This window comes from Aotus nancymaae, unplaced genomic scaffold (assembly GCF_030222135.1).
Source record: "Aotus nancymaae isolate 86718 unplaced genomic scaffold, 86718_ANA_hifiasm-v0.15.2.pri h1tg000044l, whole genome shotgun sequence".
In the NCBI taxonomy this organism is placed as follows: Eukaryota; Metazoa; Chordata; class Mammalia; order Primates; family Aotidae; genus Aotus; species Aotus nancymaae.
Window position 1 is genome coordinate 3396022 of NW_026988458.1, and position 23729 is coordinate 3419750.

Genomic DNA, 23729 nt, shown 5'->3' on the forward strand with positions numbered 1-23729 from the left:
ATTGTGCTCAATTGCAATGTAAAACTATCCTCAGTATCTTTGAACTTGAAAACTTGGCACCAAATTTATGTAGGTAGAAACTTTAAAAATAGTTTCTTCCTATTAACTGAAGAATATATTTAAGAAAGTCTTCATTGTTAAATAAGAGTTTGGATACCAAAGGGTTAAAAATACACATGTATTTCTTTTGCTGAAGATATCTTAGATGTTTGCTAATGTTTTGTCTGTACAAATGGACAATTTAGTAATGTTTTTTATCTTTTTTTAATGATTCCATGTATTTGCTTATTTCCATCTAGGAATAGTTACTAATGTATTTGAGATACAGCATACCAAATTTTAAAGTAACCAGAATCGTGAGTTGATGGTTTTTAGTCCATACTGTTAAAGTTTTGTTGAAATATTGACATATTTAAATTGGCTTCATGCTAAAAAAAAATTACCAGAGGTAATTTAAAAGGCAGTGTTTTAGAGCAGTAGCTCGTGGTCAAGGTGGTCACATGACAATGGCTTAAGCTCAGTCAGTGTGCTTCTGCACCTTATGTGTGTCTATGTATTTTTAATCCAAATGTTGCCTGCAAATATGTGATCCCTTATTATTTAAGTTTCCTGTATTATGAACCATTGCCCGTTTTAAATCACACAGAAGATTCTGAATCTGTAAAAACTACACATGTCAATGTCTTACAGCTACGTAATTCGAATTGACTTGATTTTTTCAAGTAATCCTAGAAAGGGGGAGCATTCCATATAGAAACTGCTGAAACTGCCACAGGTGCTTCTCCGAAAACCTTACAGTTGTGGCATTGAATGTTCAGTATCGCTTCCTTTCTGCACACAAGGCATACTGTTGAGGTATTTGTTGCGGTGATTGGTTTTAATGCTAATCTAGGAATTCAGATATAGATTCTTTAGATTTGCATGCTTTGCTTACCCTAATTTATGATATCTACCTTTTTATTTGTAAACTAACAATAGCTAAGTTGAGATCAGAATTTTAACAGAAATATTATCTATATAAAAATTGTTATCTTTTATTGTCACATGGCATTAACAATAAGAAAACATTCTGAAGGTGATGTGACAACTTGGATTCTAAAAATTATACTTCAGCTATTTCCTGATCCGTGGTTTTTCAAAATGAAAACACGGCTTCTCCTTTGTTCTGGAATTGTGGCACTATAAGTGGAAACTGGTGGGACCCTGGCTGGCAGCAGAGTAGAGCTTGATTTTTAAAGTTCTTTGGTGGACAATTCTTAGCTATAGATAAATTTTAGTGTTTGAAGAGTCAGGGTCTTCTGTGTTGCCTAGGCTGGTCTCAAACTCCTGGCCTCAAGTGGTCTTTCTGCCTCTCCCTCCGAAAGTGTTAGGATTATAGGGCTGAGCCACTGTGCTTGGCCTAGAGGTAATAAATTTTAATATTCTATTCAGAATATTCTTATAGAAAATATATAAGCATTTATGCCTTTAGTAAAGTTAATGCCAATTTGATTTGTTTTTCTCAGTTATTCAGCAGAAAATGTAATTTACAGTAAAGATGTTTCTGTGTTGTCCCATGTTTTAATATTCCTGTTTCAAAAGAGTAGTAGAAAATGGGTGGCCTGCTCAGTGATTGCTTTTCATAGTCTTGGCGAATGTTACAGGAGCCAGAATTTATAGATAGAAGCACAGTCATCATAGTTTCCACGATAAATTGAAGCACGTTAGCTTGCTAGCTTAAAAATCGGATCATGCTGACTTTCTTTTAAAGAAAGTTAATTTTAGAACTTCAAACTAGAAGCAGTTTGAACCTCAAGTTGACCGTTACCTGATTTTTAAAAATCTCTTCCGTTTTTTAAAGACTTATCAAATGGATGTTAGAGAGGACTGGGGAGGGTAGGCTAGAGCTGGAGAACAGCACACTCCTCTTTTCAGAAATGAAAAGACAGACATTTTGGGTCAGGCACAGCCCATGTATCTGGGTGCATCAAACTGGGGATGTTAAATTCAAAAGTGTGCCTGTTTTGAAGATTTCATCTAAAAATAATGTGTATACTTTCATTACCACCATTTGCATTCAAAATAGTTTTTGAGACTCTCTTTAAACTCTTTCTTCCAAATACTTTAAATTTCCTTGGAATAGTGTCTGTAAACACAGGCTGGATGAACTTTGTCTTACTGCTGATACCTCAGTTGAGGTTGACAGGAGTGGCCAGCAGGTAGCGCTTATGGTCATGTAATACACTAAGTAAATACCTGTGGAGTGAAATCCGGTCTCTATAAACACTACAAAAGAAAACAGCTGGGCACAGTGGTTCATACCTGTAATCCCAGCACTTTGGGAGGCTTAGTTGAGTGGATCACCTGAGGTCAGGAGTTCCGAGACTAGCCGGCCAACATGGTGAAACCCCATCTCTACTAAAAATACAAAAAATTATCCGGGTGTGGTGGCAAGCGCCTGTAATCCTATCTACTCTGGAGGCTGAGGCAGGAGAATCGCTTGAACTTGGGAGGTGGAGGTTGCAGTGAGCCAAGATCACGCCATTGCACTCCAGCCTGCGCAACAAGAACGAAACTCTTGTCTCTGCCCCCCACTCCCCCCGCCAAAAAAAAAAAAAAACAACAACTAGTTGGGCATGGTGATTGATGCATGCCTGTGGTCCCAGCTACTTAGGAGGCTGAGGTGGGAGGAGCACCTGAACCTGAGCCAGGGAGGTAGAGGAGGATATAGTGAGCTGTGATTGCACCACTGCACTATAGTCTGGGCTATGGGAGTAAGATCCTGTTTAAAACAAACAAACCTGTGGAGTGAAAGGTAAAGAATGGACTATTGTAAAAGTACTATGACAGGACAAAGTACTGGAAGCACTAGATTTGAGTGTAGAATGTAACCTATAAATCAAGTGTTTCATTTACGTGCCCAACTCTTACTGAATTTTAGCAATTAAAACATCAAAATTGAAATACTGCTTAACAAATAGGAAAGCATATATGAAAATAGAATTAAAAGACCTGAACCTTTTTTGTTAATGATTATTTGTTCTAATCTTTGACATGGAAACCCAAATTATTCTCAGTGTAACACATTTGAAATATAAATTATTTAAAAAGTTTGAGGAACTTTGAAGATAGGGCTCCCTTGGTCCATATTAAGCATACCGCCTGGTTTATTGTAAGGCACTTAGAACTTGTAACCAGAAACACTCAATTTTGGAATAGGAATGATTGTTTTACAGCTAAGTACTCTCTCAAAAGTCTTATGTTTTACACCCCTCTCAAGTTTACCTTTAGATGTTTTTCTAGGTATTTAATATATTGTGACAGATACGGCAACTTTTATAAAGTTATTTTATTTGAATTGAATAGTGCGTAAAATAGATGTTTTTCACAAAATCCATTAAGAGAGAGGAATAGTAAGAGTAGAAAGATTGTTCATTCTAAAGAGAATCTATGTCATTCTAACTGAAAAAAGTTATCAAAAAGTAACACATGGTGATGAGAATGCAGAGACAAAGGAACATTTAAACACTGTTAGTGGGAATGTAGACTTGTACAGCCATTGTGGAGAACAGTATGGAGGTTCCTGAACAAACTGAAAATAGAACTACCGTATGATTCAGCAGTCCCACTACTGGGTGTATATTCAAAGGAAAGTGCATATACTGAGACATCTGCACCCCCATGCTCATTCCAGCACTATTCACAATAGCCAAGATTTGGAATCAACCTATGTGTCTATCAGCAAATGAACAGATAAAGACAATGTGTTGTATATACCCAATGGAATACTATTTGGCCATAAAAAGAAAACAAAAAATTCTGTCATTCTCAGCAACATAAATGAGCTTAGAAGACATTATGTTAAGTAAGCCAGACACAGAAAGATAAATACTCCAAGTACTGTACTCACTTACTTAGTGGAAGCTGAAAAAGATCTCATGGAAGTAGAAAGTGGTGGCCGGGTGCAGTGGCTCACGCCTGTAATCTCAGCACTTTGGAAGGCTGTGGTGGGCAGATTACCTGAGGTCGGGAGTATAAGACCAGCCTGACCAACATGGTGAAACTCTATCTCTACCAAAAATACAGAATTAGCTGGGTGTGGTGGCAAATGCCTGTAATCCCAGATACTTGGGAGGTTGAGGCAGGGCGGTTGCTTGAACCCAGGAGGCTGAGGTTCCAGTGAGCAGAGATCGCGTCATTGCACTCCAGCCCGGGCAACAAGAGCGAGACTCCGTCTCAAAAAAAAAAAAAGAAAAAAGAGGTAGAGAGTGGCTCATGCCTGTAATCTCAGTGCTTTAGGAGTCTGAGGTGGGAGGATTGCGTGAGGCCTGGAGTTTGAGACCAGTCTGAGCAACATCTCTCTCAAAAAAAAAAAAGTAGCCAGGCATTGTGACACATGCCTGTATCCCTAGCTACTCAGGAGGCTGAGGATAAGAAAGATCCCTTAGCCCAGGAGTTCCAGGCTGTGGTAAACTATGGTTGTGCCACTGCACTCCAGCTGGGGCAACAGGACAATACTCTGTCTCTTTAAAAAAGTGGTTACTAGATGGAAAGAATAGGTTCTAGGGTTACCTTGCACTGTAGGGTGACTGGTTTACTGTAATTTTTGATATATTTTTATATAGCTAATTCAATACAAATGAAAAGTGAGGGGATGTATATGCTATTATGCTGGTTTTTTATCCCTATATGTTGTATTGGAATTTACAGTGTACCCCATCACAATATATCCATTTAAAAATATTAAAAAGGATAGAAGAATATTTACAGTATTATCTATTTGGTTAAATGTTATTCAGCAGTTCTGGCCTGCTGCCTTTTTTTTTTTTTTTTTGTATAACCTATGGACTAAGAATTATTTTTAAATAATTGAGCAAAAATCAATGGAATGATATTTTCTAACACGTAAAATTAGGTGAAAGTTCAATATCAGTATTCATAAGTAAACCTTTCTGAGAGCATAGCCATGCTCAATTGTCTTGAGGCTGCTTTCAGCCTACAACAAAAGAATTGAGTAGTTAGGATTGATAATGTATGGTCTCCAAAGCCTAAAATATTTACTACACAGTCCTTTTTAGAAAAGTGCCTTCTTCTGGATTAGGTGATCCTTAGGGATCATTTCAGGGCAGTTTCTATAATGTGCACTACACAGTTGAGCCACCACTTGCAAGGCTTTTCATGTGAGCAGGGATAGTGGAGGTGATGAATGTAGGTAAGGAGAGGAAATGAGAATGGGGGCGTTCAGGGGCAAGAGATGGTGGTGGTCATTTTTTGTTGTGTCTCAGTCAGATACTAATAGATATCCTCTAAGTAGAATATAAATGCTCTCAAGTTAAACTGTATGTTGTATACATTCAGCCCTTGGTAGCAAGGGAAGTGATAGAGTTGAAATGTTCTTGTACCTCACTAGAAGCAGAGAAGGGGTGCTAGATATTTGTTTCTGATATTGCTGCATAGATAGTGCCACTTAAATGTTGAGCAGAATTACAGTTTTCTCTAATAACTCCACTGTTACCATGTGTCCTAGATTGTGATACCTGTCCAATACATTTTCTAGAACTTTTTGATCTTCCCATCATGTCTGCCTTCTAGTGCCCCAAAATTATGTGAGATGCCAGAAGTTGTTTGACTTGTGATTATTCTTGCTTGCTTGTTCCTTATGTACAAGTACATAGCATGAGTGGGCTGTAATCCTCCTTTTGAGCTTTTAGTAAGGTAAATTTTGAGATGGTACATAAAACCACACAGAAATTTAGTTAGTCTAAGTAGAGGACAAGCACATGTTTAACTACTTTTGGTAGGGAAAAGAGTGAAGTGGAAGAGCTTACCATTGCTACCTGTGTGTAGGCTAACACTCTCAAACTTTATGGAATCTCCGTATGTTGGCACTGGTTATTTATTTATTTTGAGCCCGAGTCTTGTTGTTCTGTCTTCCAGGCTGGAATGCAGTGGTGCGATCTCAGCTCACTGCAGCCTCTGCCTCCAAGGTTCAAGTGATTCTCCTGCCTCAGCCTCCCAAATAGCTGGAACTACAGGCGCGTGCCACCACACTCAACCAATTTTTCGTATTTTTGGTATAAACGGGGTTTCATGATGTTGGCCAAGCTGGTCTTGAACTCCTGACCTCAGGTGATCCACCCGCCTCGAGCCTCCCAAAGTGCTGGGATTACAGGCATGAACCACCGTGCCTGGCATGGTATTTATGATTCTAAATGCCATTTCAAAAATCTGTTAGCTGTTTTTTATTCTCTGGTCCACTAAAGAGTAATCTTTACTGTGGGGTTTATTTTATATTTTTATTTGTCCTAATAGTAAGTGGTAGCTTCTCATTTTTCTATTCTTTGACTTTGGAGAGCAAGTCTGCTTATCTATAGAAATAATCAGTTTATAAACATATGTTCTCCTTGAAGAGTTTTGAATTTTCATGTGGTGACTTACTTTTCTGTTCACTTTCTTGGCAGAGTAGACCCTCCCAGGTCATCTGCACTTCTGATATCTTTTGAAAGTGAAATGCAGCATTAAAAAAAAACTTCAGCCATATGATTAAGCTATCACTTAATATTAGTGTATTTTATATTTCAATAACAAGGTGTCTGATTTTGTACAAGTGTAATTAGTGTAATTCAATCTGCCCAGACTTTGGTGCTTTCTTTTCATTTAATTCATAATCAAAATAAAAAGATTATGAAATATTAGAAAATATTCATCATCCATTCACAGCCATGAAGTCTTATGGCTAACAAAAATGACTTCAGCCTCTAATAGTCCTGCATATAGCTGCCTTAAATTTTTATAAAGAATTTTGTTGGTTTCTGAGATTCTCAATTATCTTTTATATCTGATGAAATAGGATTTAGATCTTTTTTCAAAATGTATAATACATTTATCTTATGCTTTAAAAAGTAGGGATATGGTTAGTGAGTGTCCACACACTTCACTTCTGAGGTCAGAGCTTTTTATGATGGCTGGAAATACAAATACAAGGCTATTGTTAGTCCTTATAAATAAGATGATAATATTTGTCCCTAATTCTGTAGTTTTCATTCTTAAATGCGGGTTGTTTTTTGTTATTGTTTTGTTTTTTATTTTTGTTTTTTAGTTTTTTTGGTCTTGTTGTTTTTCCATTAACAGTAACTCCAAGAAAAGCATCAGGGTTCTGGATTGGTTGTTTGAGTGACACAGCATAAGGCCTTTATTTCATCATGCTTTTGCTGTGGATGTAGTGTAGCTTGCTGAACAGATATGGGTGCTGTCTTTGCTGTTAAGTACTTCTCCAGTTTGTTTATCAACCTGCAGCTAACAGGATGTCTGCTTTTTTACAGGTTTATTTCACAGAGCAGTGTACATTCTTGTCTTCCAGGGGAACTTCACCATGGAGTTACTTTTGATCCCTCAGTTTTAATTCAGTGTCCTAAAGGTTTACAAGTTCAACTTACTCTCTTTTATTCAGCTCTTTCACTTACTCTGCCATTACTTCCTACTTTAATAGGAGTTTTAGCTACTGTAGAAGTCCTAGACCTTTCCTTTTAGTATTATTAGCCAGGTAAAACCTTGGTTCTTGTGAGTGGTAGGGATGTGTTTTTAGGACAGTATTCAGAGTCTGATGATAGGCTACTTTAATGTCAGGACATCCTTCTAAACTTCCACTTACAGTGTCACATGTAAGCATAAAGTCTGGCTTGTTGGTAAGCCATTACTTTTGTTTTTAGGAAGACAGTTGTTATGAATGCCATGGACAATTTCAGTACATGTTTGTTTGTTATGATTTTATTCACGCTAAAGGAATGGGTTATTACAATTAAGTGCAGATAATATAGAATTCAGTTTTAAGTCTGAAGTTAGCATAAATTTAGATTCTTCAGACTAACATAAAACATGATTTTGAGAAGTTAAATAGGAAGATGTCTTTTTTAAAAGTTTAGCATATTTATTTTTTAAAATTATCTCCCAAATCTTGCTTAGAAATCAAATGTGTGTAAGAGAAGTTAGTTACAGAGCTAGATTGATTAACTACTTCTTTAATGAAGATTTGCTATGAATTTGTTTACTCTTTCATACCACCTTCAGATAGCTAGTCAGTTCAGCAGGAGCAGAGACCAGGTTAGCACGTGGATGGGGTGTAATTCAGTGTTTTTGTGTTGTACAGCCTGAGAAATGCCAGTGGCCTGACAGCAGCAGACATTGCACAAACCCAGGGTTTCCAAGAGTGTGCCCAGTTTCTCTTGAACCTCCAGAATTGTCATCTGAACCATTTCTATAACAATGGCATCTTAAATGGGGGTCATCAGAATGTATTTCCTAATCATATTAGTGTGGGAACAAATCGAAAGAGATGCTTGGAAGACTCAGAAGCCTTTGGAGTAAAGAAAGCTAGAACTGAAGGTGAGACCACTTTGTGGGTGGGACGAGCACACTTATTTTTCTCTCCATTAATATGTTTTCTTTTTATGGCTGAATGCACCTTCGAGATGAGACCTTCACTTCAGGTGGTAGTTGTGCCTGGTGGATTGTGCGGTGACTGTGGAGATTTCTCCTGTACGGCCACTGCGAAGATGGGACACTTAACGAAAGGGGATGTGAGGGAAATATAGCCCAAATAGAAATGTCTGTGTGGAACTTACTGAGCACCTATGATTACCTGCCTGAATTAGATTTTTTATTTTGTTGTATCTGTTTGAAATATATCTATTAAAGAAAATCTGCCACTGTGCCTGATTTTTTTTTTTTTTTTTTTTTTTTAATTTGCTTCTAAATGTTGCTGGGCTTACAAAAATTGCTGATGGTCTGGCAGTAAAACATGTTCACATTCGGGAAGGTAAATGTTTCCTGCACTATTTCTGTACTATGATTTGACCTCAGCTGGTCTCTACCCCACATGGTAATATGTGTTCCTTTATCACTGCAAGATCTGGTGTATAATTTGATGTTGAGAGTTTAAGTCCCTAAGGTAAGTTATTTTCGTTAAGTATACTTCCACCTTTAAAAAAGAAAACAAAAAAAACGGTCTCACTCTTCACCCAGGCTGGAGTGCAGTGGTGTTATGTCGGCTCACTGCAGCGTCTGCCTCTTAGGTTAAAGCAGTTCTCCTGCCTCAGCCTCCCAGGTAGCTGGGATTACAGGTGCATGCTATCATGCCCAGCTAATTTTGTATTTTTAGTAGAGAAGGGGCTTCACCATGTTGGCCAGGCTGGTCTCAAATTCCTGACTTAGTGTGAGCCACCTGCCTCAGCCTCTCAAAGTGCTGGGATTACAGGCATGAGCCACTGCACTTGGCCCTTTTTTTTTTTTTTTAAGGTAATTTTGGAGTTTGCAAATAAGCAGAGTCAGCAAATCACTCTTGAAGTTGAAAACTCCTCCCTTTCCTATAGGAAAATCATCTGTAGCTATATATATGACGTCTTAGTCCAGGTGTCATGGTTCACACCTATAATCCCAGCACTTTGGGAAGCCGAGACAGGAGGATTACTTGAGCTCAGGAGTTCAAGACCAGCCTGGGTGACATAGTGTGACTTCATTTCTAGTTTAAAAAAAAAAAAGTCTTAGTAGGAGACAAATGTGATAACTTGGCAGGAATATGTAGTGAACCTAAAGGGAAAAAGAGGTGGGAGTGTAATGAACCAGATTAGGAGCTCAGATTTGCTGAGGATAAGCACAAAGTGTTGCCTGTTTTGTTTTGTTTTTTAAATCAACTGTACTAGTTATAGCATGAGGAAAACTGGCCATCAGTAAATCAATTAAAAATCTAGAGGTTTTAGTTAACTTTAAATTTCATGAACCGTCATGCTTTCTACCTTAAATGTGTTCAAGTGAAGCATTTTTTCCCTATAAAGTTGATAAAATGTCAGTGTTACGTACTTGACAACTGTTTAAATCTTGTCACCATAAAAATTCCTGTGATAAAAGACTGTAGTAATGTATGGACTTAACAGTTTTATCAAATTCAGGGTTTTTATGAGTTAAGCATTTCTGGAAAGATGCTGAAATCATAAGCATGACTTGAAGATCTGCATCTGTTTCAAAATGGTCTTTTTAGTGGTGATATATTCAGCATTGTCATATGTTTGTACCATGTTTTAATGTATTTTTTTCTAATATATTTTCAAAGCCCTTGTAAGAGCATCCACTTTTTAAAAATCCTTTGCCATTTTCTTGAATGCCTGGTTAATATTGTAGAGTAGCTCATTGTGCCCTCGTGCACCAGTTGTACATGTCTGTCCCTGTATGTCACTGTATAGTCTAAATGTCCTTGAAAAATGATTTATGCTTCATTTTCCCTTATTGCTGATAAATCTTGAATTCTGTTTAGTACTTTTATTTTCCTTTTTTTTTTTTTGAGATGGAGTTTCACTCCTGTTGCCCAGGCTGGAGTGCAGTGGCACGATCTCGACTCAGTGCAACCTCCGCTTCCTGGGTTTAAGTGAGTCTCCTGCCTCAGCCTCCTGAGTAGCTGGGAATTATAAGCATGCAACACCACATCCTGCTAAGTTTTGTATTTTTAGTGGAGATGGGGTTTCTTCCTGTTGGTCAGGCTGGTCTCGAACTCCCAACCTCAGGTGATCCGCCCCCGCCCCCTTAGCCTCCCAGAGTGCTGGGATTACAGGTGTGAGCCACCACACCCCGCCTCTGTTTAGTATTTTTAAAAAGAGATCACTTAACATGCTAATTTGACTCAAAATACTCCTAGCAGAGTTTGTAAAACTAGTTCCAGAGTTTCTAAGGTCAGTTCAATTGGCCAATACCACGTTGCTTAATTACTCTGAAAAGCATTTCTGAGGATTCCTTGCTTCCTAAACCTCATTATTACATAAATTTGGTTTAAAAGAGTCATGCTGATTTTCAGGGATTTTATTTTCTTCCTTTAGAACGAGAATTTGTTCTGGTTGACCAGTGATTAGAAGTTCACATTTTGCATGTTAAACTTATCATGCAGCATTCCCAAACTGTACATTGCTGGTCCTAACCCTGAGGGTGCTAGTTTAGACAAAAATATGGTTGGAGGTAGGCACTTCTGTTTAAGTGTTGCAGATAATATGCAGACCTAACATATTGAGAACTTGGACAGGTTGAGCACTGTTCCAAGTACATACTAAGTTTCTGTGATGATCAGAGTAGAAATATTTAAGCCAAGATGCAACTTACCTGAAAACTGCTCTTCCCCTGGTTTTCCCAATTTGTATAGTGTGACTGTTAACATCCTGGAACTTCTAGTGGTTCAGTCTTTTACGTAGTTGATAGTCCTTAGATTTGCCCCACATGTCACAAGGCTGTGTATATTTTTTTTATTTTGTGTTTGCGTGAGCATAGATAGGCATCTTCAGCTCACCTGCACTCCCACCACACTCTTTTTTTTATGGGAGAAGTTCACCTGCACTCCCACCACACTCTTATGGGAAAGGCGCTTCCCTTCCCCGCCCCACCTTTTACCATTACAGGGTTTTGTTTTGTTTTTTCTCTCAATTACCTGAATATTCTATGTGAAATTGTTACTGGTTTCAGTAGATATATAATTATTTTCATTATTTGACCAGTTTTTTAGTTTTAAATTAAAGATAATGTTGCTCTAGTTTGTTTTGATTGTAATTGCTGGCATCTTGATTTTCTGTTTAAGTGTGTGTGAGTTTTAAGTTTTGCTTAATCTGAATTATTTTATTAGGTTTTTGGTTCTCATGCCAGAGTAAAAATATGATAAATTCTTCTTTCCTTATTTAACACATGGATAAAAAATACTTTGAGTAACTTTACATATAAAAATATGATAAATTATTTCCTCATTTAACACATGCATATAAAATACTTTGAGTAACTTTTCACATATAAAAATATAAAAAGTTTAAGCTTTTTTTTTTTTCTTTAATTTGGCTTTTAAAAAAAAAAGTTAAGAGGTGCCAGGGATAATATCTTGGCTGCATAGAGATGCCAGCTTGGATCTTATCAGTAAAATTTTAGTCTGTTCCGTTTTCCTAGAATTTAAGAGTTACAAGTATTGATGCTTTTAGTGTGGAATTTGTAAAAGTAATTACTTCCAGAAAGTTTTCAAAGTCAGCCCTTAAGGAGGTCCCTTTAAAATTCACTTAAAAAGCAAAAACAGTGGATCACGTGAGGTCGGGAGTTCAAAACCATCCTGACCAACATGTTAAAAAGTTAAAAAAAAAAAGAGAAGAAAAGAAAAAACACTGGAATCCTGAGTCTGCATATTAACTACTCTTCCCCACAAAAAGTATCTCTGCTTTTAGTAAACTACCTTCAAGTATTTTAAACTGGAGTAATTTTCCTTTGGAAACAATGTTGATGTAGAAGATGTTAAGAATAAAGACTGCCTTTTGTAGTGCTTGAATATTAACTCCTTTGGAAGGAAGTTGTGCTACAAGAAGTCATACTTTAACTTGCATAAAGTTATTTGCATCTGTATTAAATGTGTTTAGTCAGAATATAGACATAAGTGTGGACATGAACTCTGGAGGGTGAAATAAAATCCGCAGGTACTTACGCAGTTTGTTTTGATGGAAAGTACCTTGGGATAATACTTTCCCCAGTGTGGGATTTTGTTCCTTTTAGATGGCGCAAGGAAGTGTCAGTCATTATTTTTGCTTTGTTTATCAACCATTTGCTCAGATGATATGATGCATGGGCTTCGAGACTCCTGCTGCACCACTGTGTATAAAACCCAGTTCAGGTTTGTTAGCGTTCTTGGTTAATCTTGAGGAATAACCCAGTGCAATTATTTTTTTTTTTTTTTTTTTTTTTTTTGAGACGGAGTCTCGCTCTTGTTGCCCAGGCTGGAGTGCAATGGCGCGATCTCGGCTCACCACAACCTCCGCCTCCTGGGTTCAGGCAATTCTCCTGCCTCAGCCTCCTGAGTAGCTGGGATTACAGGCACGCACCACCGTGCCCAGCTAATTTTTTTGTATTAGTAGAGACGGGGTTTCACAATGTTGACCAGGATGGTCTCGATCTCTCGACCTCGTGATCCACCCGCCTCGGCCTCCCAAAGTGCTGGGATTACAGGCTGCAATTATTTTTATATATGCTCCTTGGAAACTGTTGTCAAGTTTTTCAGTGATCCTGGTTCGAAAAGAATGCCAGTCCCTTCCATGAGTGAAAACTTCATTTTGCTGATTGATAATTGTTTTGGATGGAGCTCCAGAGTCGTGGGGAAGAAGCAGGGGAATACAGTGGGAGTTTAAAAACTGACCCGATAACTTCAATTTCATAATTGGGACAGTTGCCCCAGAAATAGGCTGTAGTGACAGCAGACCTCAAGTGTTACACAGCTCCGTTTTCATCACATAGGCATATTATTGATCTTAGAATCTCATTCATACTCTGATGGTATTGAATATTAAAACACCTTATAGAAAAAAAATCTACAACATGATGCTTTAAAGGTAAAATTACTGGTGGGAAGTTTTAACACTTTCCCCAGAGTGGATTTAACCTAGATAAAGTATCTCTTGCCTTCTGTCCTTACCTGTTTGTGTTGAGCAGGCTTAAAGACTTAGTAAAGGAGGGCGGAGATGACCATCAGGTTTGTTAAATGATAGATGTTAATTGCTTGACACTTGAGAGTCAGAAAATAAAATGCCTCCCAGGAGTAAATTTGTGATTTAGTTCCTTCTAGTTATATATTATAGCACTTTAACTGCTGAGGTCCTTACTCTTTTCAGATTTCCAGTATATTTGCTTATAAAAATTTGGCCAGAATGACAGAACACACCTACCTAGTTGTGTTCAAATAAGGAGTGATTTTTTCTTGATCCCTAGAGCTGTGATGTCCCTAAAGACGTAACGTCTTGAAATACAGTCTGGATTACACTTAAAGTCCAGGCAGTGTCTGCATTTCCCACTGAAAGTCTTACGTTGAGCAAGCCTCATTGGCCTGATTTGTCTTCAGCACAGTTGTGGACACTGCAGTGGGAAGCAAAACCAAGACGGGCACACTTAATCACAAGCCACTTGGGTATTCTTGGAGCCAACCCTTGGTCTTCCACGGGCCTCACTGCCCTCCTCTGTCCTTTGTTGTTTCATGCTACCTGGAGTCATCCCAACCCTCTGCTCTGCTGGAATGTGGGCCCTGGCGGGTCCCACGAAAGATCGCCTCGTAATACAAAAAAAAAAAAAAAATGGTTTTTTAACAGGACCTTTATTAGAAAACAGTTGAGTAAAATGTGCTCTACAGCAGAACAAAGATTAGTTGTAGGTAATGGCTGGTGGGAAATCATGAAGGCAGAGCGTCTTCCCTTTAACGAGAGGACATTGAGGCTTCCCCTGTGGAAGCAACAGCAGGATGCACTCAGTTCAGTGAAAAGGCCACAGGCGGGAGGGCCCTGGATCAACACCTGGTACCCTTAACAGCACCTAGAGGCACGGGAAAAGGTAGATTACTAGTGTAGGTCATGATCCCAAGCTTCACTTAAATATATTGTGTGAAACTACTTGGCAGTTTTTGACTTGTAAAATGTCTCCTGCTTTATTTAGTCTTAGGGAATATAACCATTATGGCTCAGGTCTTGGGAGTAATGTCCTGTTAACTAACTGGAGCGCCTGTATCTTAAAATACATGACTGTTTAGAGTGCCTTTTTTTTTTTTTTTTTTTAGCTGTGAAGATTAAAGTTGTGATCAGGCATTTTTCCTAAGCCCTAGAGGTATCTGCAGGTGTGCCTGGCAATTAAAGTCCTGTTTTTCTGTGCTTCAGTATGAGCTGTGCACCAGCGTGGCTTAACTCCCACCTGGTCAGCACTCCCACAAGCCTTTGTAGTGGCACAACCTTCGTGTCCAGTTGCATTACTTCTGTAACACAGCAGACCTTGAAACTAAGATTTTTTTCATGGTTCCAAGCTGTTTGATCCTGAATAGCTCATATAGTTACAGAGTTACTGGGAACTGCTTTTAGGGGTTTTTTGCAACCCCCAAATTTCAGATGAAAATACAAATGCAGACCATTTCGTTGCCCTGAGTGTGAGCCCAAAGTGGAGCATCTCCCTGTGTCCCCAAGGGGCAGGAATGCAGGTTTCTCAGTCAGCCGTGCTCTGCTGGCTAGTTCTTGCTTAGGAGGGCAGGCAGTGATCGGACCTGAGTGTGGCCGTTTCTCTCAGCAGGGAGGCTGGAGGTTTTGAGCTAGGTAGTTTTCCACCCTGAACGTTGTATCTTAGGTGTACTAGAAGCCTGTCTTCCCAACAGACACCTGCTTTTACAGTCATTAGGTAAGGACCCTTTGTAAAAAGTGGTCATACTGACGTTTTCAGAAGCATTCAATCATTGTTTAAGAGTCAATAGGAAGATAGGAAAAGATAGTGCTTCCTTTCACAAACTTGGTAAAAACTGACAACCTTGGGAGACATTTTGTTTTCATGAAATGTCTTTACAGGCCACCTCAAATGCAAGGTGTAGCATTTAAATGATTACTTCAGCAGTGGCAACAGGTGTGTGGGAGGAAACAGTTCCAAATCCAATGTTCGTAAAATTTTGAGAGGCCAATTTTAATTTCATGGCTTGAAACATAATTTAAAGAGAAATAATTGCAGGCTTAATGCCTCCACCGGCCAATTGAGAACTTACAGCTACTAGGAATGAAGAAATGAAGAAGGCACTTACATAAAACAGCATTACCCAAGGCTCTGGGACAGCTGGTTGTGGGAACTACACTGTATAGAGGGGCTGTATCTAAGGAGAAGGAATGTAATTCTAGGATGTCTGATGTCATGATTCCCACAATAGAATCTTGATTGGTAAAATATGGAAGGAAGCCTTTCATTGTGACCTTGCTTTCTTAGAGAAACTATCTGCCTTAACAAAAGATGCATCTACTAAATGAGGCAGTTTTTGAGAGGCCCCTGGTCACTGCGAGGCTTCTAGTTAGCAGGATTCATTGCTTCTGGGAGATAGTGCTTTGCCCGCTTCCTCTTCCTGGGCTGCCCTTGCCTCAGCTCTTCCAGCCCCCTAGTGGTGCCTCCACCCTCAAGGCCCGCGTCCCTGCACCTCGCATTGCCAGGCCTGCCTGGATGGTTGTGATTCCTCAGGTTGTATTACAGGCTAGACCAGGTACGAATCATTTGTTTTTGTTTACCTTGTGTTTTTATTTCTTCTGGCTAGTGAGTGGTCTTCATCTGTTGATAGAACTAGTCTAGGCACTGGGCCTAGTGAAAGAGAAGACAAGTACCCCAGCTTTTGTGAAGCTCTTCTCTGTTGGGGTTTTCTAACCTTGTCAGAGGTGTGAAATTGCAAGTAACCTCCAGTTGCTGCTTTATCCGGGGAACATTGGCATCTGGATGCCAATTGAGTGTGTAGGTATTTTAAGCTGTCTGCATTGTATTCCCATAAAAGTCCATCTTTTTGTACAAACCGTGTTCATGGTTGGCTTTGCAGGATGGCAGCCTGTGGGAGGAGCGAACGCTGACCTGCTCTTGACTGCAGCTTTCCCGTGTCTGCATGCCGTGAAGGGCTCCTGGAGTTGGGAGGACTGTCACCCAGCACACTGTGGGGATCTGCTCTTCCACCAACCCCTCCCCACTCTTTTTTTTTTCTCCAAAAGATGCCCTGCTTACCACTGATTAAAAAGTGTGTGCCTGAGTCATAGTAAAAGTGGAGGCTGGCCTGTGGAAGATGTTTTAAAGCTTTAAATAGATAAGACTAAAATCCACCGTTTAATGCCTCTGGTTTTAAAGGACCTGTATTTGAAGAATGCTTTTGGCATCCTACCTGTTCAGACTTCTGAGTACCCCTCTACCCCCACCAAACTACACAAATCACACTGTTCTGTTTCTCTCCCACATACTAATTTAGAAATCAGGTTTCTCATTCTGTCCATTAGCATCTTTGTAGAATAATCCAGAACTAGTATATTCAGTATAATCAAAAATGACTCGTGTGCCTCTAAAATTAGAGTTAATTCAAGCTGCAAAGTTCCGTTCTCCCTATTTTTAAATGTTTCTATGAAAGAGGTATTTAGCACTGGAAGTTGCTATTTGTGGTGTGTATTTTTTGGCCCAGAAATAATTCTAAGTATCTGAGTTAACCAGAAATACACACAAAGATGTATTTATGCATATGTTAATTGTGACATTCATGATAGGAAAGAAAACTGAAGTAGCCCAGACAGCTGCAGGGAATTTGGTTAGGTGAATTGTAACACAGCTGTATGACAGAGTAAAGCTTGTTTCTACATTAACTGATATGACGTGCCATGGCAAATGAGTAAAGCAAAGTGTAACAGTGATTGTTAGAATCCTTTCTTGTAAAAAGATTCTTAAACACTAGAAGCCGTTCAGACAGGTGGGGCTGCTTGTAAGAAGTGAGTCTTGCTAGGAATTGGAGGTGGAGGTGCTTGTGTGGAGTGTGTATGACATGGGCCGTTCACATCGCAGTACAGAGAAGGTAGTCTTGTAAGTGAAGTGCCTGGGTAGCTTTAGCTTCCCGTTTCTAATGTTGTCTGTATTTTGATGTGATAATTTTACATAATTTGGTGCTCAGATCAAATGTCAGTCTGGGACAGTGCTGACGGATTAGTCTTGAATCTCAGCCTTTACCTTATTTTTTGTTAGTGGAAATAGTGACATTTTTGTTTGTTTGTTTGTAGAAAGTGATTTATTTAGAGAGAGAGAGAAACAGGAGGAGAGAGAAAGAAACAGCTAACTCTCACACTGAGTGAGAGAATCCAGAAAGATGGAATCGAGGAGAGAAAAGCAGCTTCCACACTGAGTGGAAGGGAAGAGAGAGAGATGGAATTTAGGGGGGAAGACAGGCTTCCACGAGAGTGGGGAAGGGGACCCCAGAGGGAAAATCCAGGAGAGAGAGAGACGGCTTCCACGAGAGTGTTTGTGGAAGGGGATCCAAACATGGAGTCCCTGAAATAGTGAATGAAAAAAAAATCAGAATTATTTTAATTGTATGTTGTTGATTTAAAATTGTCTTAGTATTTTTTTTTTCCAAAAAACATGCTGAATTTGAAAACAGAGTGTAGAATTGTTTCCAGGTTATATAACCACTGTATGTCCTCTCAGTGGCCAAAAAATTAGAATTTTTGCCATCAAGGAAATCTATAATAGGTGTCTGAAATTCCATGACTTTAAACTCCGCACGTCAGGAAGTTTTTTTTATTATGGAAGTTTTTCAGTCATATGCTAAGCTCATTGTGACCTGTCGATTTTTTTCTAATGTGACTGTTTTAGAATGTTCAGTGCTCACACAAAGGAATGTAAACTGTATGACTGAGCAGTTACCTTGTTACAGACAAAGGCATCTGAAGTAGTCTTTGTTTTCCGTACAGCTCCAAGCTTGGATTCTGCCGTGCCACTCGTGAATGGCGACACAGAAGACGATGCTGACAAAATGCACGTTGATAGGGAGTTTGCTGTTGTAACAGGTGGGAGTGGACAGTTTCCTGTTAGCTGCAACAACAATCCAATGGTCGAAGACACCAAACAGCAGGAGAGTGGTTCTGTTGGACCAAAAGAAATAGAAATATATACTGTGTCAGCAATGCAGACCCCCTGTCGTTGCAAGAATCAGTATGCATATTATTTCTAACATAAGTTTCTCTCAGACGTTTTGCACTTTGTTGTTCAGTGTCTTTTAAAAGATGTTATACTATTAATTTACATATCTTAGTTAAGTTTGTAGATATAAGGATTAGTGTCTTGGGTATATTCTATGGACTGAAAAATGTAAGTGCAATCTTTCTGTTCTGATTTGAAGCTGTTGCTTAATGTGCCTTGCTTACTTTTAATGAGGTTTGCATTTTTAATTTTCTGACATACGGCCTTTGGGTGAATATACCGAACATGCTCTGGTTAATATTTTCAAAGCAATATACTGCAAAGAGGACAACTAGCAGTAAACGCTGAGAACTAGGCAGTGTGGTTCAGACTCAGCCCGGCCACTCCAGCATGGAATCCTTTACCCAGGACTTGCTTGCTTTGGTTTCTGTGGCCTTCATTTTGAGTCTGTTAACATGGTGAACACTGTTTAGCAACACATATTCTCTACATTAATGTTTTTAGTGTATTAAAACAGTATTCCTATTTCCAACTTTTAAAAGATAGAAGCAGCTCAGTTCTTATAGCATTTAGAATAACTAAAATGATTTTTCCATTTAGCTATTGCTTTTTTCTGATGTTCTTTTATTTAGGTGACTAAAAATCATTTTTCACCATTTTCTTAACGTTAATATATTTAGAAATAGATTTTTTTTTAAAGTTTATTATATCTTTATGCAAAATTCTTCCCTGGGGATGAAAAAAAGAGTATGTATTTTGTTTCCCAAACCACGTGAAAAAATCATTGAAAAGAAAATGTGTTCATCTTTCTAGAAGCTACAGAATTGCTGGGGTCACCTTTTTCTCAGTAGGGAAATTCTGATCAGTTAGCATATTTTAAATAATAGATTTTCTGTAGTCAGGAGCTATTTGACCTTAGCTAAAGATCCATAACAAAACTCAAATCCTGTGTTTTTTGAAAATGAACCTTGCTCCCTGCTTTTGAGTAGGCAGAAGTGGCCAACCTTTATTCCTCAGACATTAGTTCCTTGTTAAACTTGATCCAAGCTGGAACATACTTTTAAAAAACCCAGCCCATCCCATATACCAGATGTCAAGTACATACACCCCCTGTTTCCTTTCATTTGATTTATGACACTCTGACCAATAAACAATGTGTTAAATCACTAGAGATTACATGAGGTTTTTCTTGTGGGACGTGGCACTCCACGTCCACTGGAAGCTTGAGGGAGCTGCCTCCACAGTCCTTTGAGAATCGGACCGAAAGTCAGGCTGCTCTCCTTTAAACACTTCTGAGTAACTCGAAGTTTTGTCCTGCCAAAATTATTTTCAAGAATTTTACATTTTTGAACAACTGTGTACAGACATCTTTGTATTTTAAATGCCCCTAGTTTGAGACTCGGGAGGATCAAGTGTCCTTACCCCCGGAAAGGACTCAGGCAGGAAGGTGCTTGCTTCTAAATCCTGATCTTCTCTATGGAGTTGGCTGGGAGGGAGGTAGGATCTTGCCCGAAACCTCATCCCCAGCATGGTGTTTGGACGTTGGTGGGTTCTGAGGGCTGGCCAGGCAGCTGGTGACAAAGAAAGTGGGTTTTGGCCAGCAGCTGGGAGCAGCTTGTTTTATTTCTGTTTTTATTTTCTGTTTAGTCATTGAAACACTTATTTTCTAATCTTAGATTTTAGCCAAATAGAAAAGCTATCATTTAATTTGTAAAAGTAAATCTATTGTCCTTTGAAGAACTTACAGCAATTATTAAACTATGTTACTTAAATATCCAAGAAATTGACAATGAATGGAATATTTAGATAATGTTTTCATTCACTGAACAAGCCCTGATCTTTCCTTGGCAGGAAGACTTGCAGGGCATAACAGAAACCTCTGTTGGAGGCATCCAGGAGGTGAGATGGAAGGGGAGGCCTCCATGGGAAGAGTCACATGGTGTGTGACATGTTAGGGTAATCAGATGTATTTCAACTGTGTCCTTATTTTAAAAGTTATTAGAACTGAGCTCTTCTACATTTCATATCATGCTTTGCTTTGGTAGTGAAGAACATTGAGATAAAAACTAGTATAGTAAGAGATAATTTTAGATCATCCCTTACACTGTTATGTGAATTCCTGTGAATATGAATATTACTGCTTCTCAAGTTGCAGTATACAGAAGAATAACTTGTCATTGCCTGTCCTGATGTGCCCACATGTTCCGTAATGGACTTTTTGTCCCGTAAGACATCTCCCTCCTAATGGATATCTGTATATGCAGATTAAACTATCAACATTTTTTCCAGCAGACATGGTTTTTGAAAGTAACCTAATAAATGAAACCCTGGCTGCCATGGTCATTTTAATTGCTGGACTGAGAAGAAGTGACTCCGAGTTGTGCTGTTGGCCCAGGCTGCGTGCGTGAGGACTGTTGGCAGTCACAGTTCCTGGCTGTAGTCGCCGCTTTCTCTGTATTCTGCCAGTGCTCTCATGTGGCATTTTGCAGAAGTACTAGGTAGATTTCTGTGCTACTGAAGAAAAAAAAAAAAAGTGGTTCCTTTTAACAGTCCTGATTTGAGACTCAGGGGAGGGTCAGGAGTCCCTACCTGATTTATGAGGAGAGAGTTTTTAAAAACCTTATATGATGCTGTCATATCTAATTCAAAGAACTTCCTTAATTCACCACTTGATTCACCTTTTTTCCCCTTTTTGCTTGAGAACTAGAGAAGTTTGTGTTCTATTGGAACCCTTCATAGAACACTTTACATTCAGTTCTGATGGACCTTTTTAGGGGCGATTTTTGAAAAACCACTCTCAAAAGTATTAAAATGAGAGCACTTTTTTGATGGCTTTCGGGACTGTGTTGGTATTTTTCACACAGTGTGTTTGTCGGCTTCCATGTTTCAGTTCAGCCACCTGATGCTGCTGGCTGCATGCAGTTTCCTCTTAGCAGCAAACAGCACTGTTAATGTTGTCATTTCAAGTCTACCTGTGCACAGTGGTTTTACTTTGAAAAAGGAAAAAAGCAAAAGAAACTAAATAAGTTCTTTAAAATTGTAATGGCAATGAAGCATTTTATAGTTTCTCCTGCCTCATGGTTCTGAATTTTGGTGACAGGTGTATTTCTTAATGCAGATATGAAAAACAGTAGCTCCGTATCGAATACATTGACAAATGGATGTGTCATCAATGGACATTTGGACTTCCCCTCCACGACCCCGCTCAGTGGGATGGAAAGCAGGAATGGCCAGTGCTTGACAGGAGCTAACGGAATTAGCAGTGGATTAGCCCCAGGACAGCCGTTTCTGCGTAGCCAGGGTTCTGTCTGCATTAGTGGGAGTGAGGAGCCGGAGGAGACCGTGAGAGCTAACCCTGAGTTGTGTGGTTCTCTGCACCTGAATGGGAGTCCGAGTAGCTGCGTAGCCAGTAGGCCTTCCTGGGTGGAAGACATTGGGGATAACCTGTACTATGGACACTACCACGGGTTTGGGGACACCGCTGAAAGCCTCCCAGAGCTGAACAGTGTGGTCGAGCATTCCAATTCCGTGAAGGTGCAGGAGCGGTACGACAATGCCGTGCTGGGCAGCATGCACCTGTACCACGGCTCCTAGAGGTGCTGCCGGGCTCTCGGAAACGCAGGAGTCCTTCCTGGCCGCCTGCTCAGAATCCTGATGTAGCAGCAACTTGAACGAATGTCACAGTTTGTACTGTTTTTTTATACTTTAACTTTCTGAAAAAGCAAACTTCGACAAGTTCCCAGCGAGCTCTTGTTTGTGCATGAGTAGGGCTTACTGAGTGCATAGCTGTTTCTACAGTGAGGTGTCCTTTTTATAAGATGCGCTTTTGGAGTTTTTCTGATGCCAATCTCAACATTGTCTTTTTAATACTGTCACCAGATATTGCTGTTTTTCCTTTTGTTAAAAGATTAAATTATATGATGATCCAGATAAATTGGAGCGGTAAATGAGGTGCCTGGTAATTTATCTCTTTGTACATGGGCATCATTTTAAAAAGCTTTTGCTTCTACTGTTTTCTGTAGAGTTTGGCAGAACACAGCTATTTCCCTATGCAAGGTACAGCCTTACAAAGATTTCTGCAGTGATTTGTGTGCAGAAGAGAACGTTTGTCTTTTTCAATTAAGCTTTGCAGATCACCACGTGGTGGAAGGTTTTAGCTGTAGACACAGTGGACCCTCCTTTAATGATGGAGATCACTGCCTTGGGCTTCGTGGAAGACAGGCCCCACCTGGGGCTGCGTTCTGATTATTGTTCTATTCCATATCTCCTGCTTGGTTCTGGAACTTTTACCACACAGAATAGATTCCTTTCTATGTAGTGGAAGTTACTATTTGTAGGAATTATCAGGTCAAAATATTTAACTGACTTTTGACATATATTTTCTTTTTTCCTTGTTTTTGTTTTCTGGGGTTTTCTGCTTTAAGATATATACCACTATATATATCCAGTTAACTGAGAGAATTTTGACTCTCTTAATAAAACTGCATTAAGTTTTTGATTTTGTAGAAATTAGCTTTTGTCTAGGCAACTAGTCGTTATACTGTGCGAATATTGTAATGACTTTTTACTTTTTTGATTTTTGTAATAAAAATTGGTGCAGATAGAGAAAATGTCAAATGAACAAACCAGTGTTCTAAGAGTGTTAGTAACATTTTGTTTTAAAACTGTCCTTCACAAATGGAATAAACAACTCTCACACTCAGTTTGTCCCTGGGGTTTCTCTCGGGGCTTGGGGGTCAGCAGGGGGTGGTGGTGGATCTCTGTGGAAGGAATGGGAAGGGAGGAGAAGTTTACTGTTGGGTTTTCATTTTGCTCATAAGATTTTACTTGACTCTTGTGACACTCTTCAGATGGTGTTTCTTCCACTTTGGAGTTTCTGCTCTAGTTTCACGGCACTGTCAGTGCTGAACCTCTGTGGAGGAAGGATGAATTGCATGCCAGTACAGTATTGTGCCCGAGTGCTTATTTTCGTAAAAGACGGCAACCATAATGTTGTAAACTTCTTTGGTTTTAGCAAATGTTAATTAGGCCTTTTAAGAAAATTACAGTTTCAAATAGCACCAAAATAGCCATTCTGGCATGCCTACATACGTTATTTAAAACATTCAATATTCTTACATGTTCTTGTAAAAACTTAATAGACCATGATGAGGGAGCATTAAGCTTTGGAAGTTTTGCAAAAATTACACTGAGAACAGGAAGAGAAAGCATAGTACCGTCCAGGCCACTGCCCGCCATGGTGTGGCAGACAGTAGTAA

The 23729-nt window shown here is 39.2% G+C and overlaps 1 protein-coding gene across 7 annotated transcripts in view; it reads left to right on the forward strand.

Moving 5' to 3' along the window:
* The window catches only part of ANKRD10 (ankyrin repeat domain 10), a 37429-nt gene extending 14256 nt beyond the window's left edge, over positions 1-23173 (forward strand). For 2 of the 7 annotated variants that reach the window (XM_012464763.2, XM_012464765.3), the window contains 4 exons: positions 8126-8361; positions 18243-18338; positions 20323-20370; positions 21590-23173. In XM_012464763.2, the coding sequence (XP_012320186.1) occupies positions 8126-8361; positions 18243-18338; positions 20323-20370; positions 21590-22065 (856 nt within the window). In that variant the 3' untranslated portion in view covers positions 22066-23173. Of the gene's footprint in view, positions 1-7301; positions 7405-8125; positions 8362-18242; positions 18484-20322; positions 20371-20763; positions 20968-21589 lie in introns of those variants that run through there. The other 5 variants (XM_012464764.2, XM_012464766.3, XM_064361870.1 and 2 more) reach the window with 5 other exon arrangements.
* Positions 23174-23729: the final 556 nt, after the last annotated feature.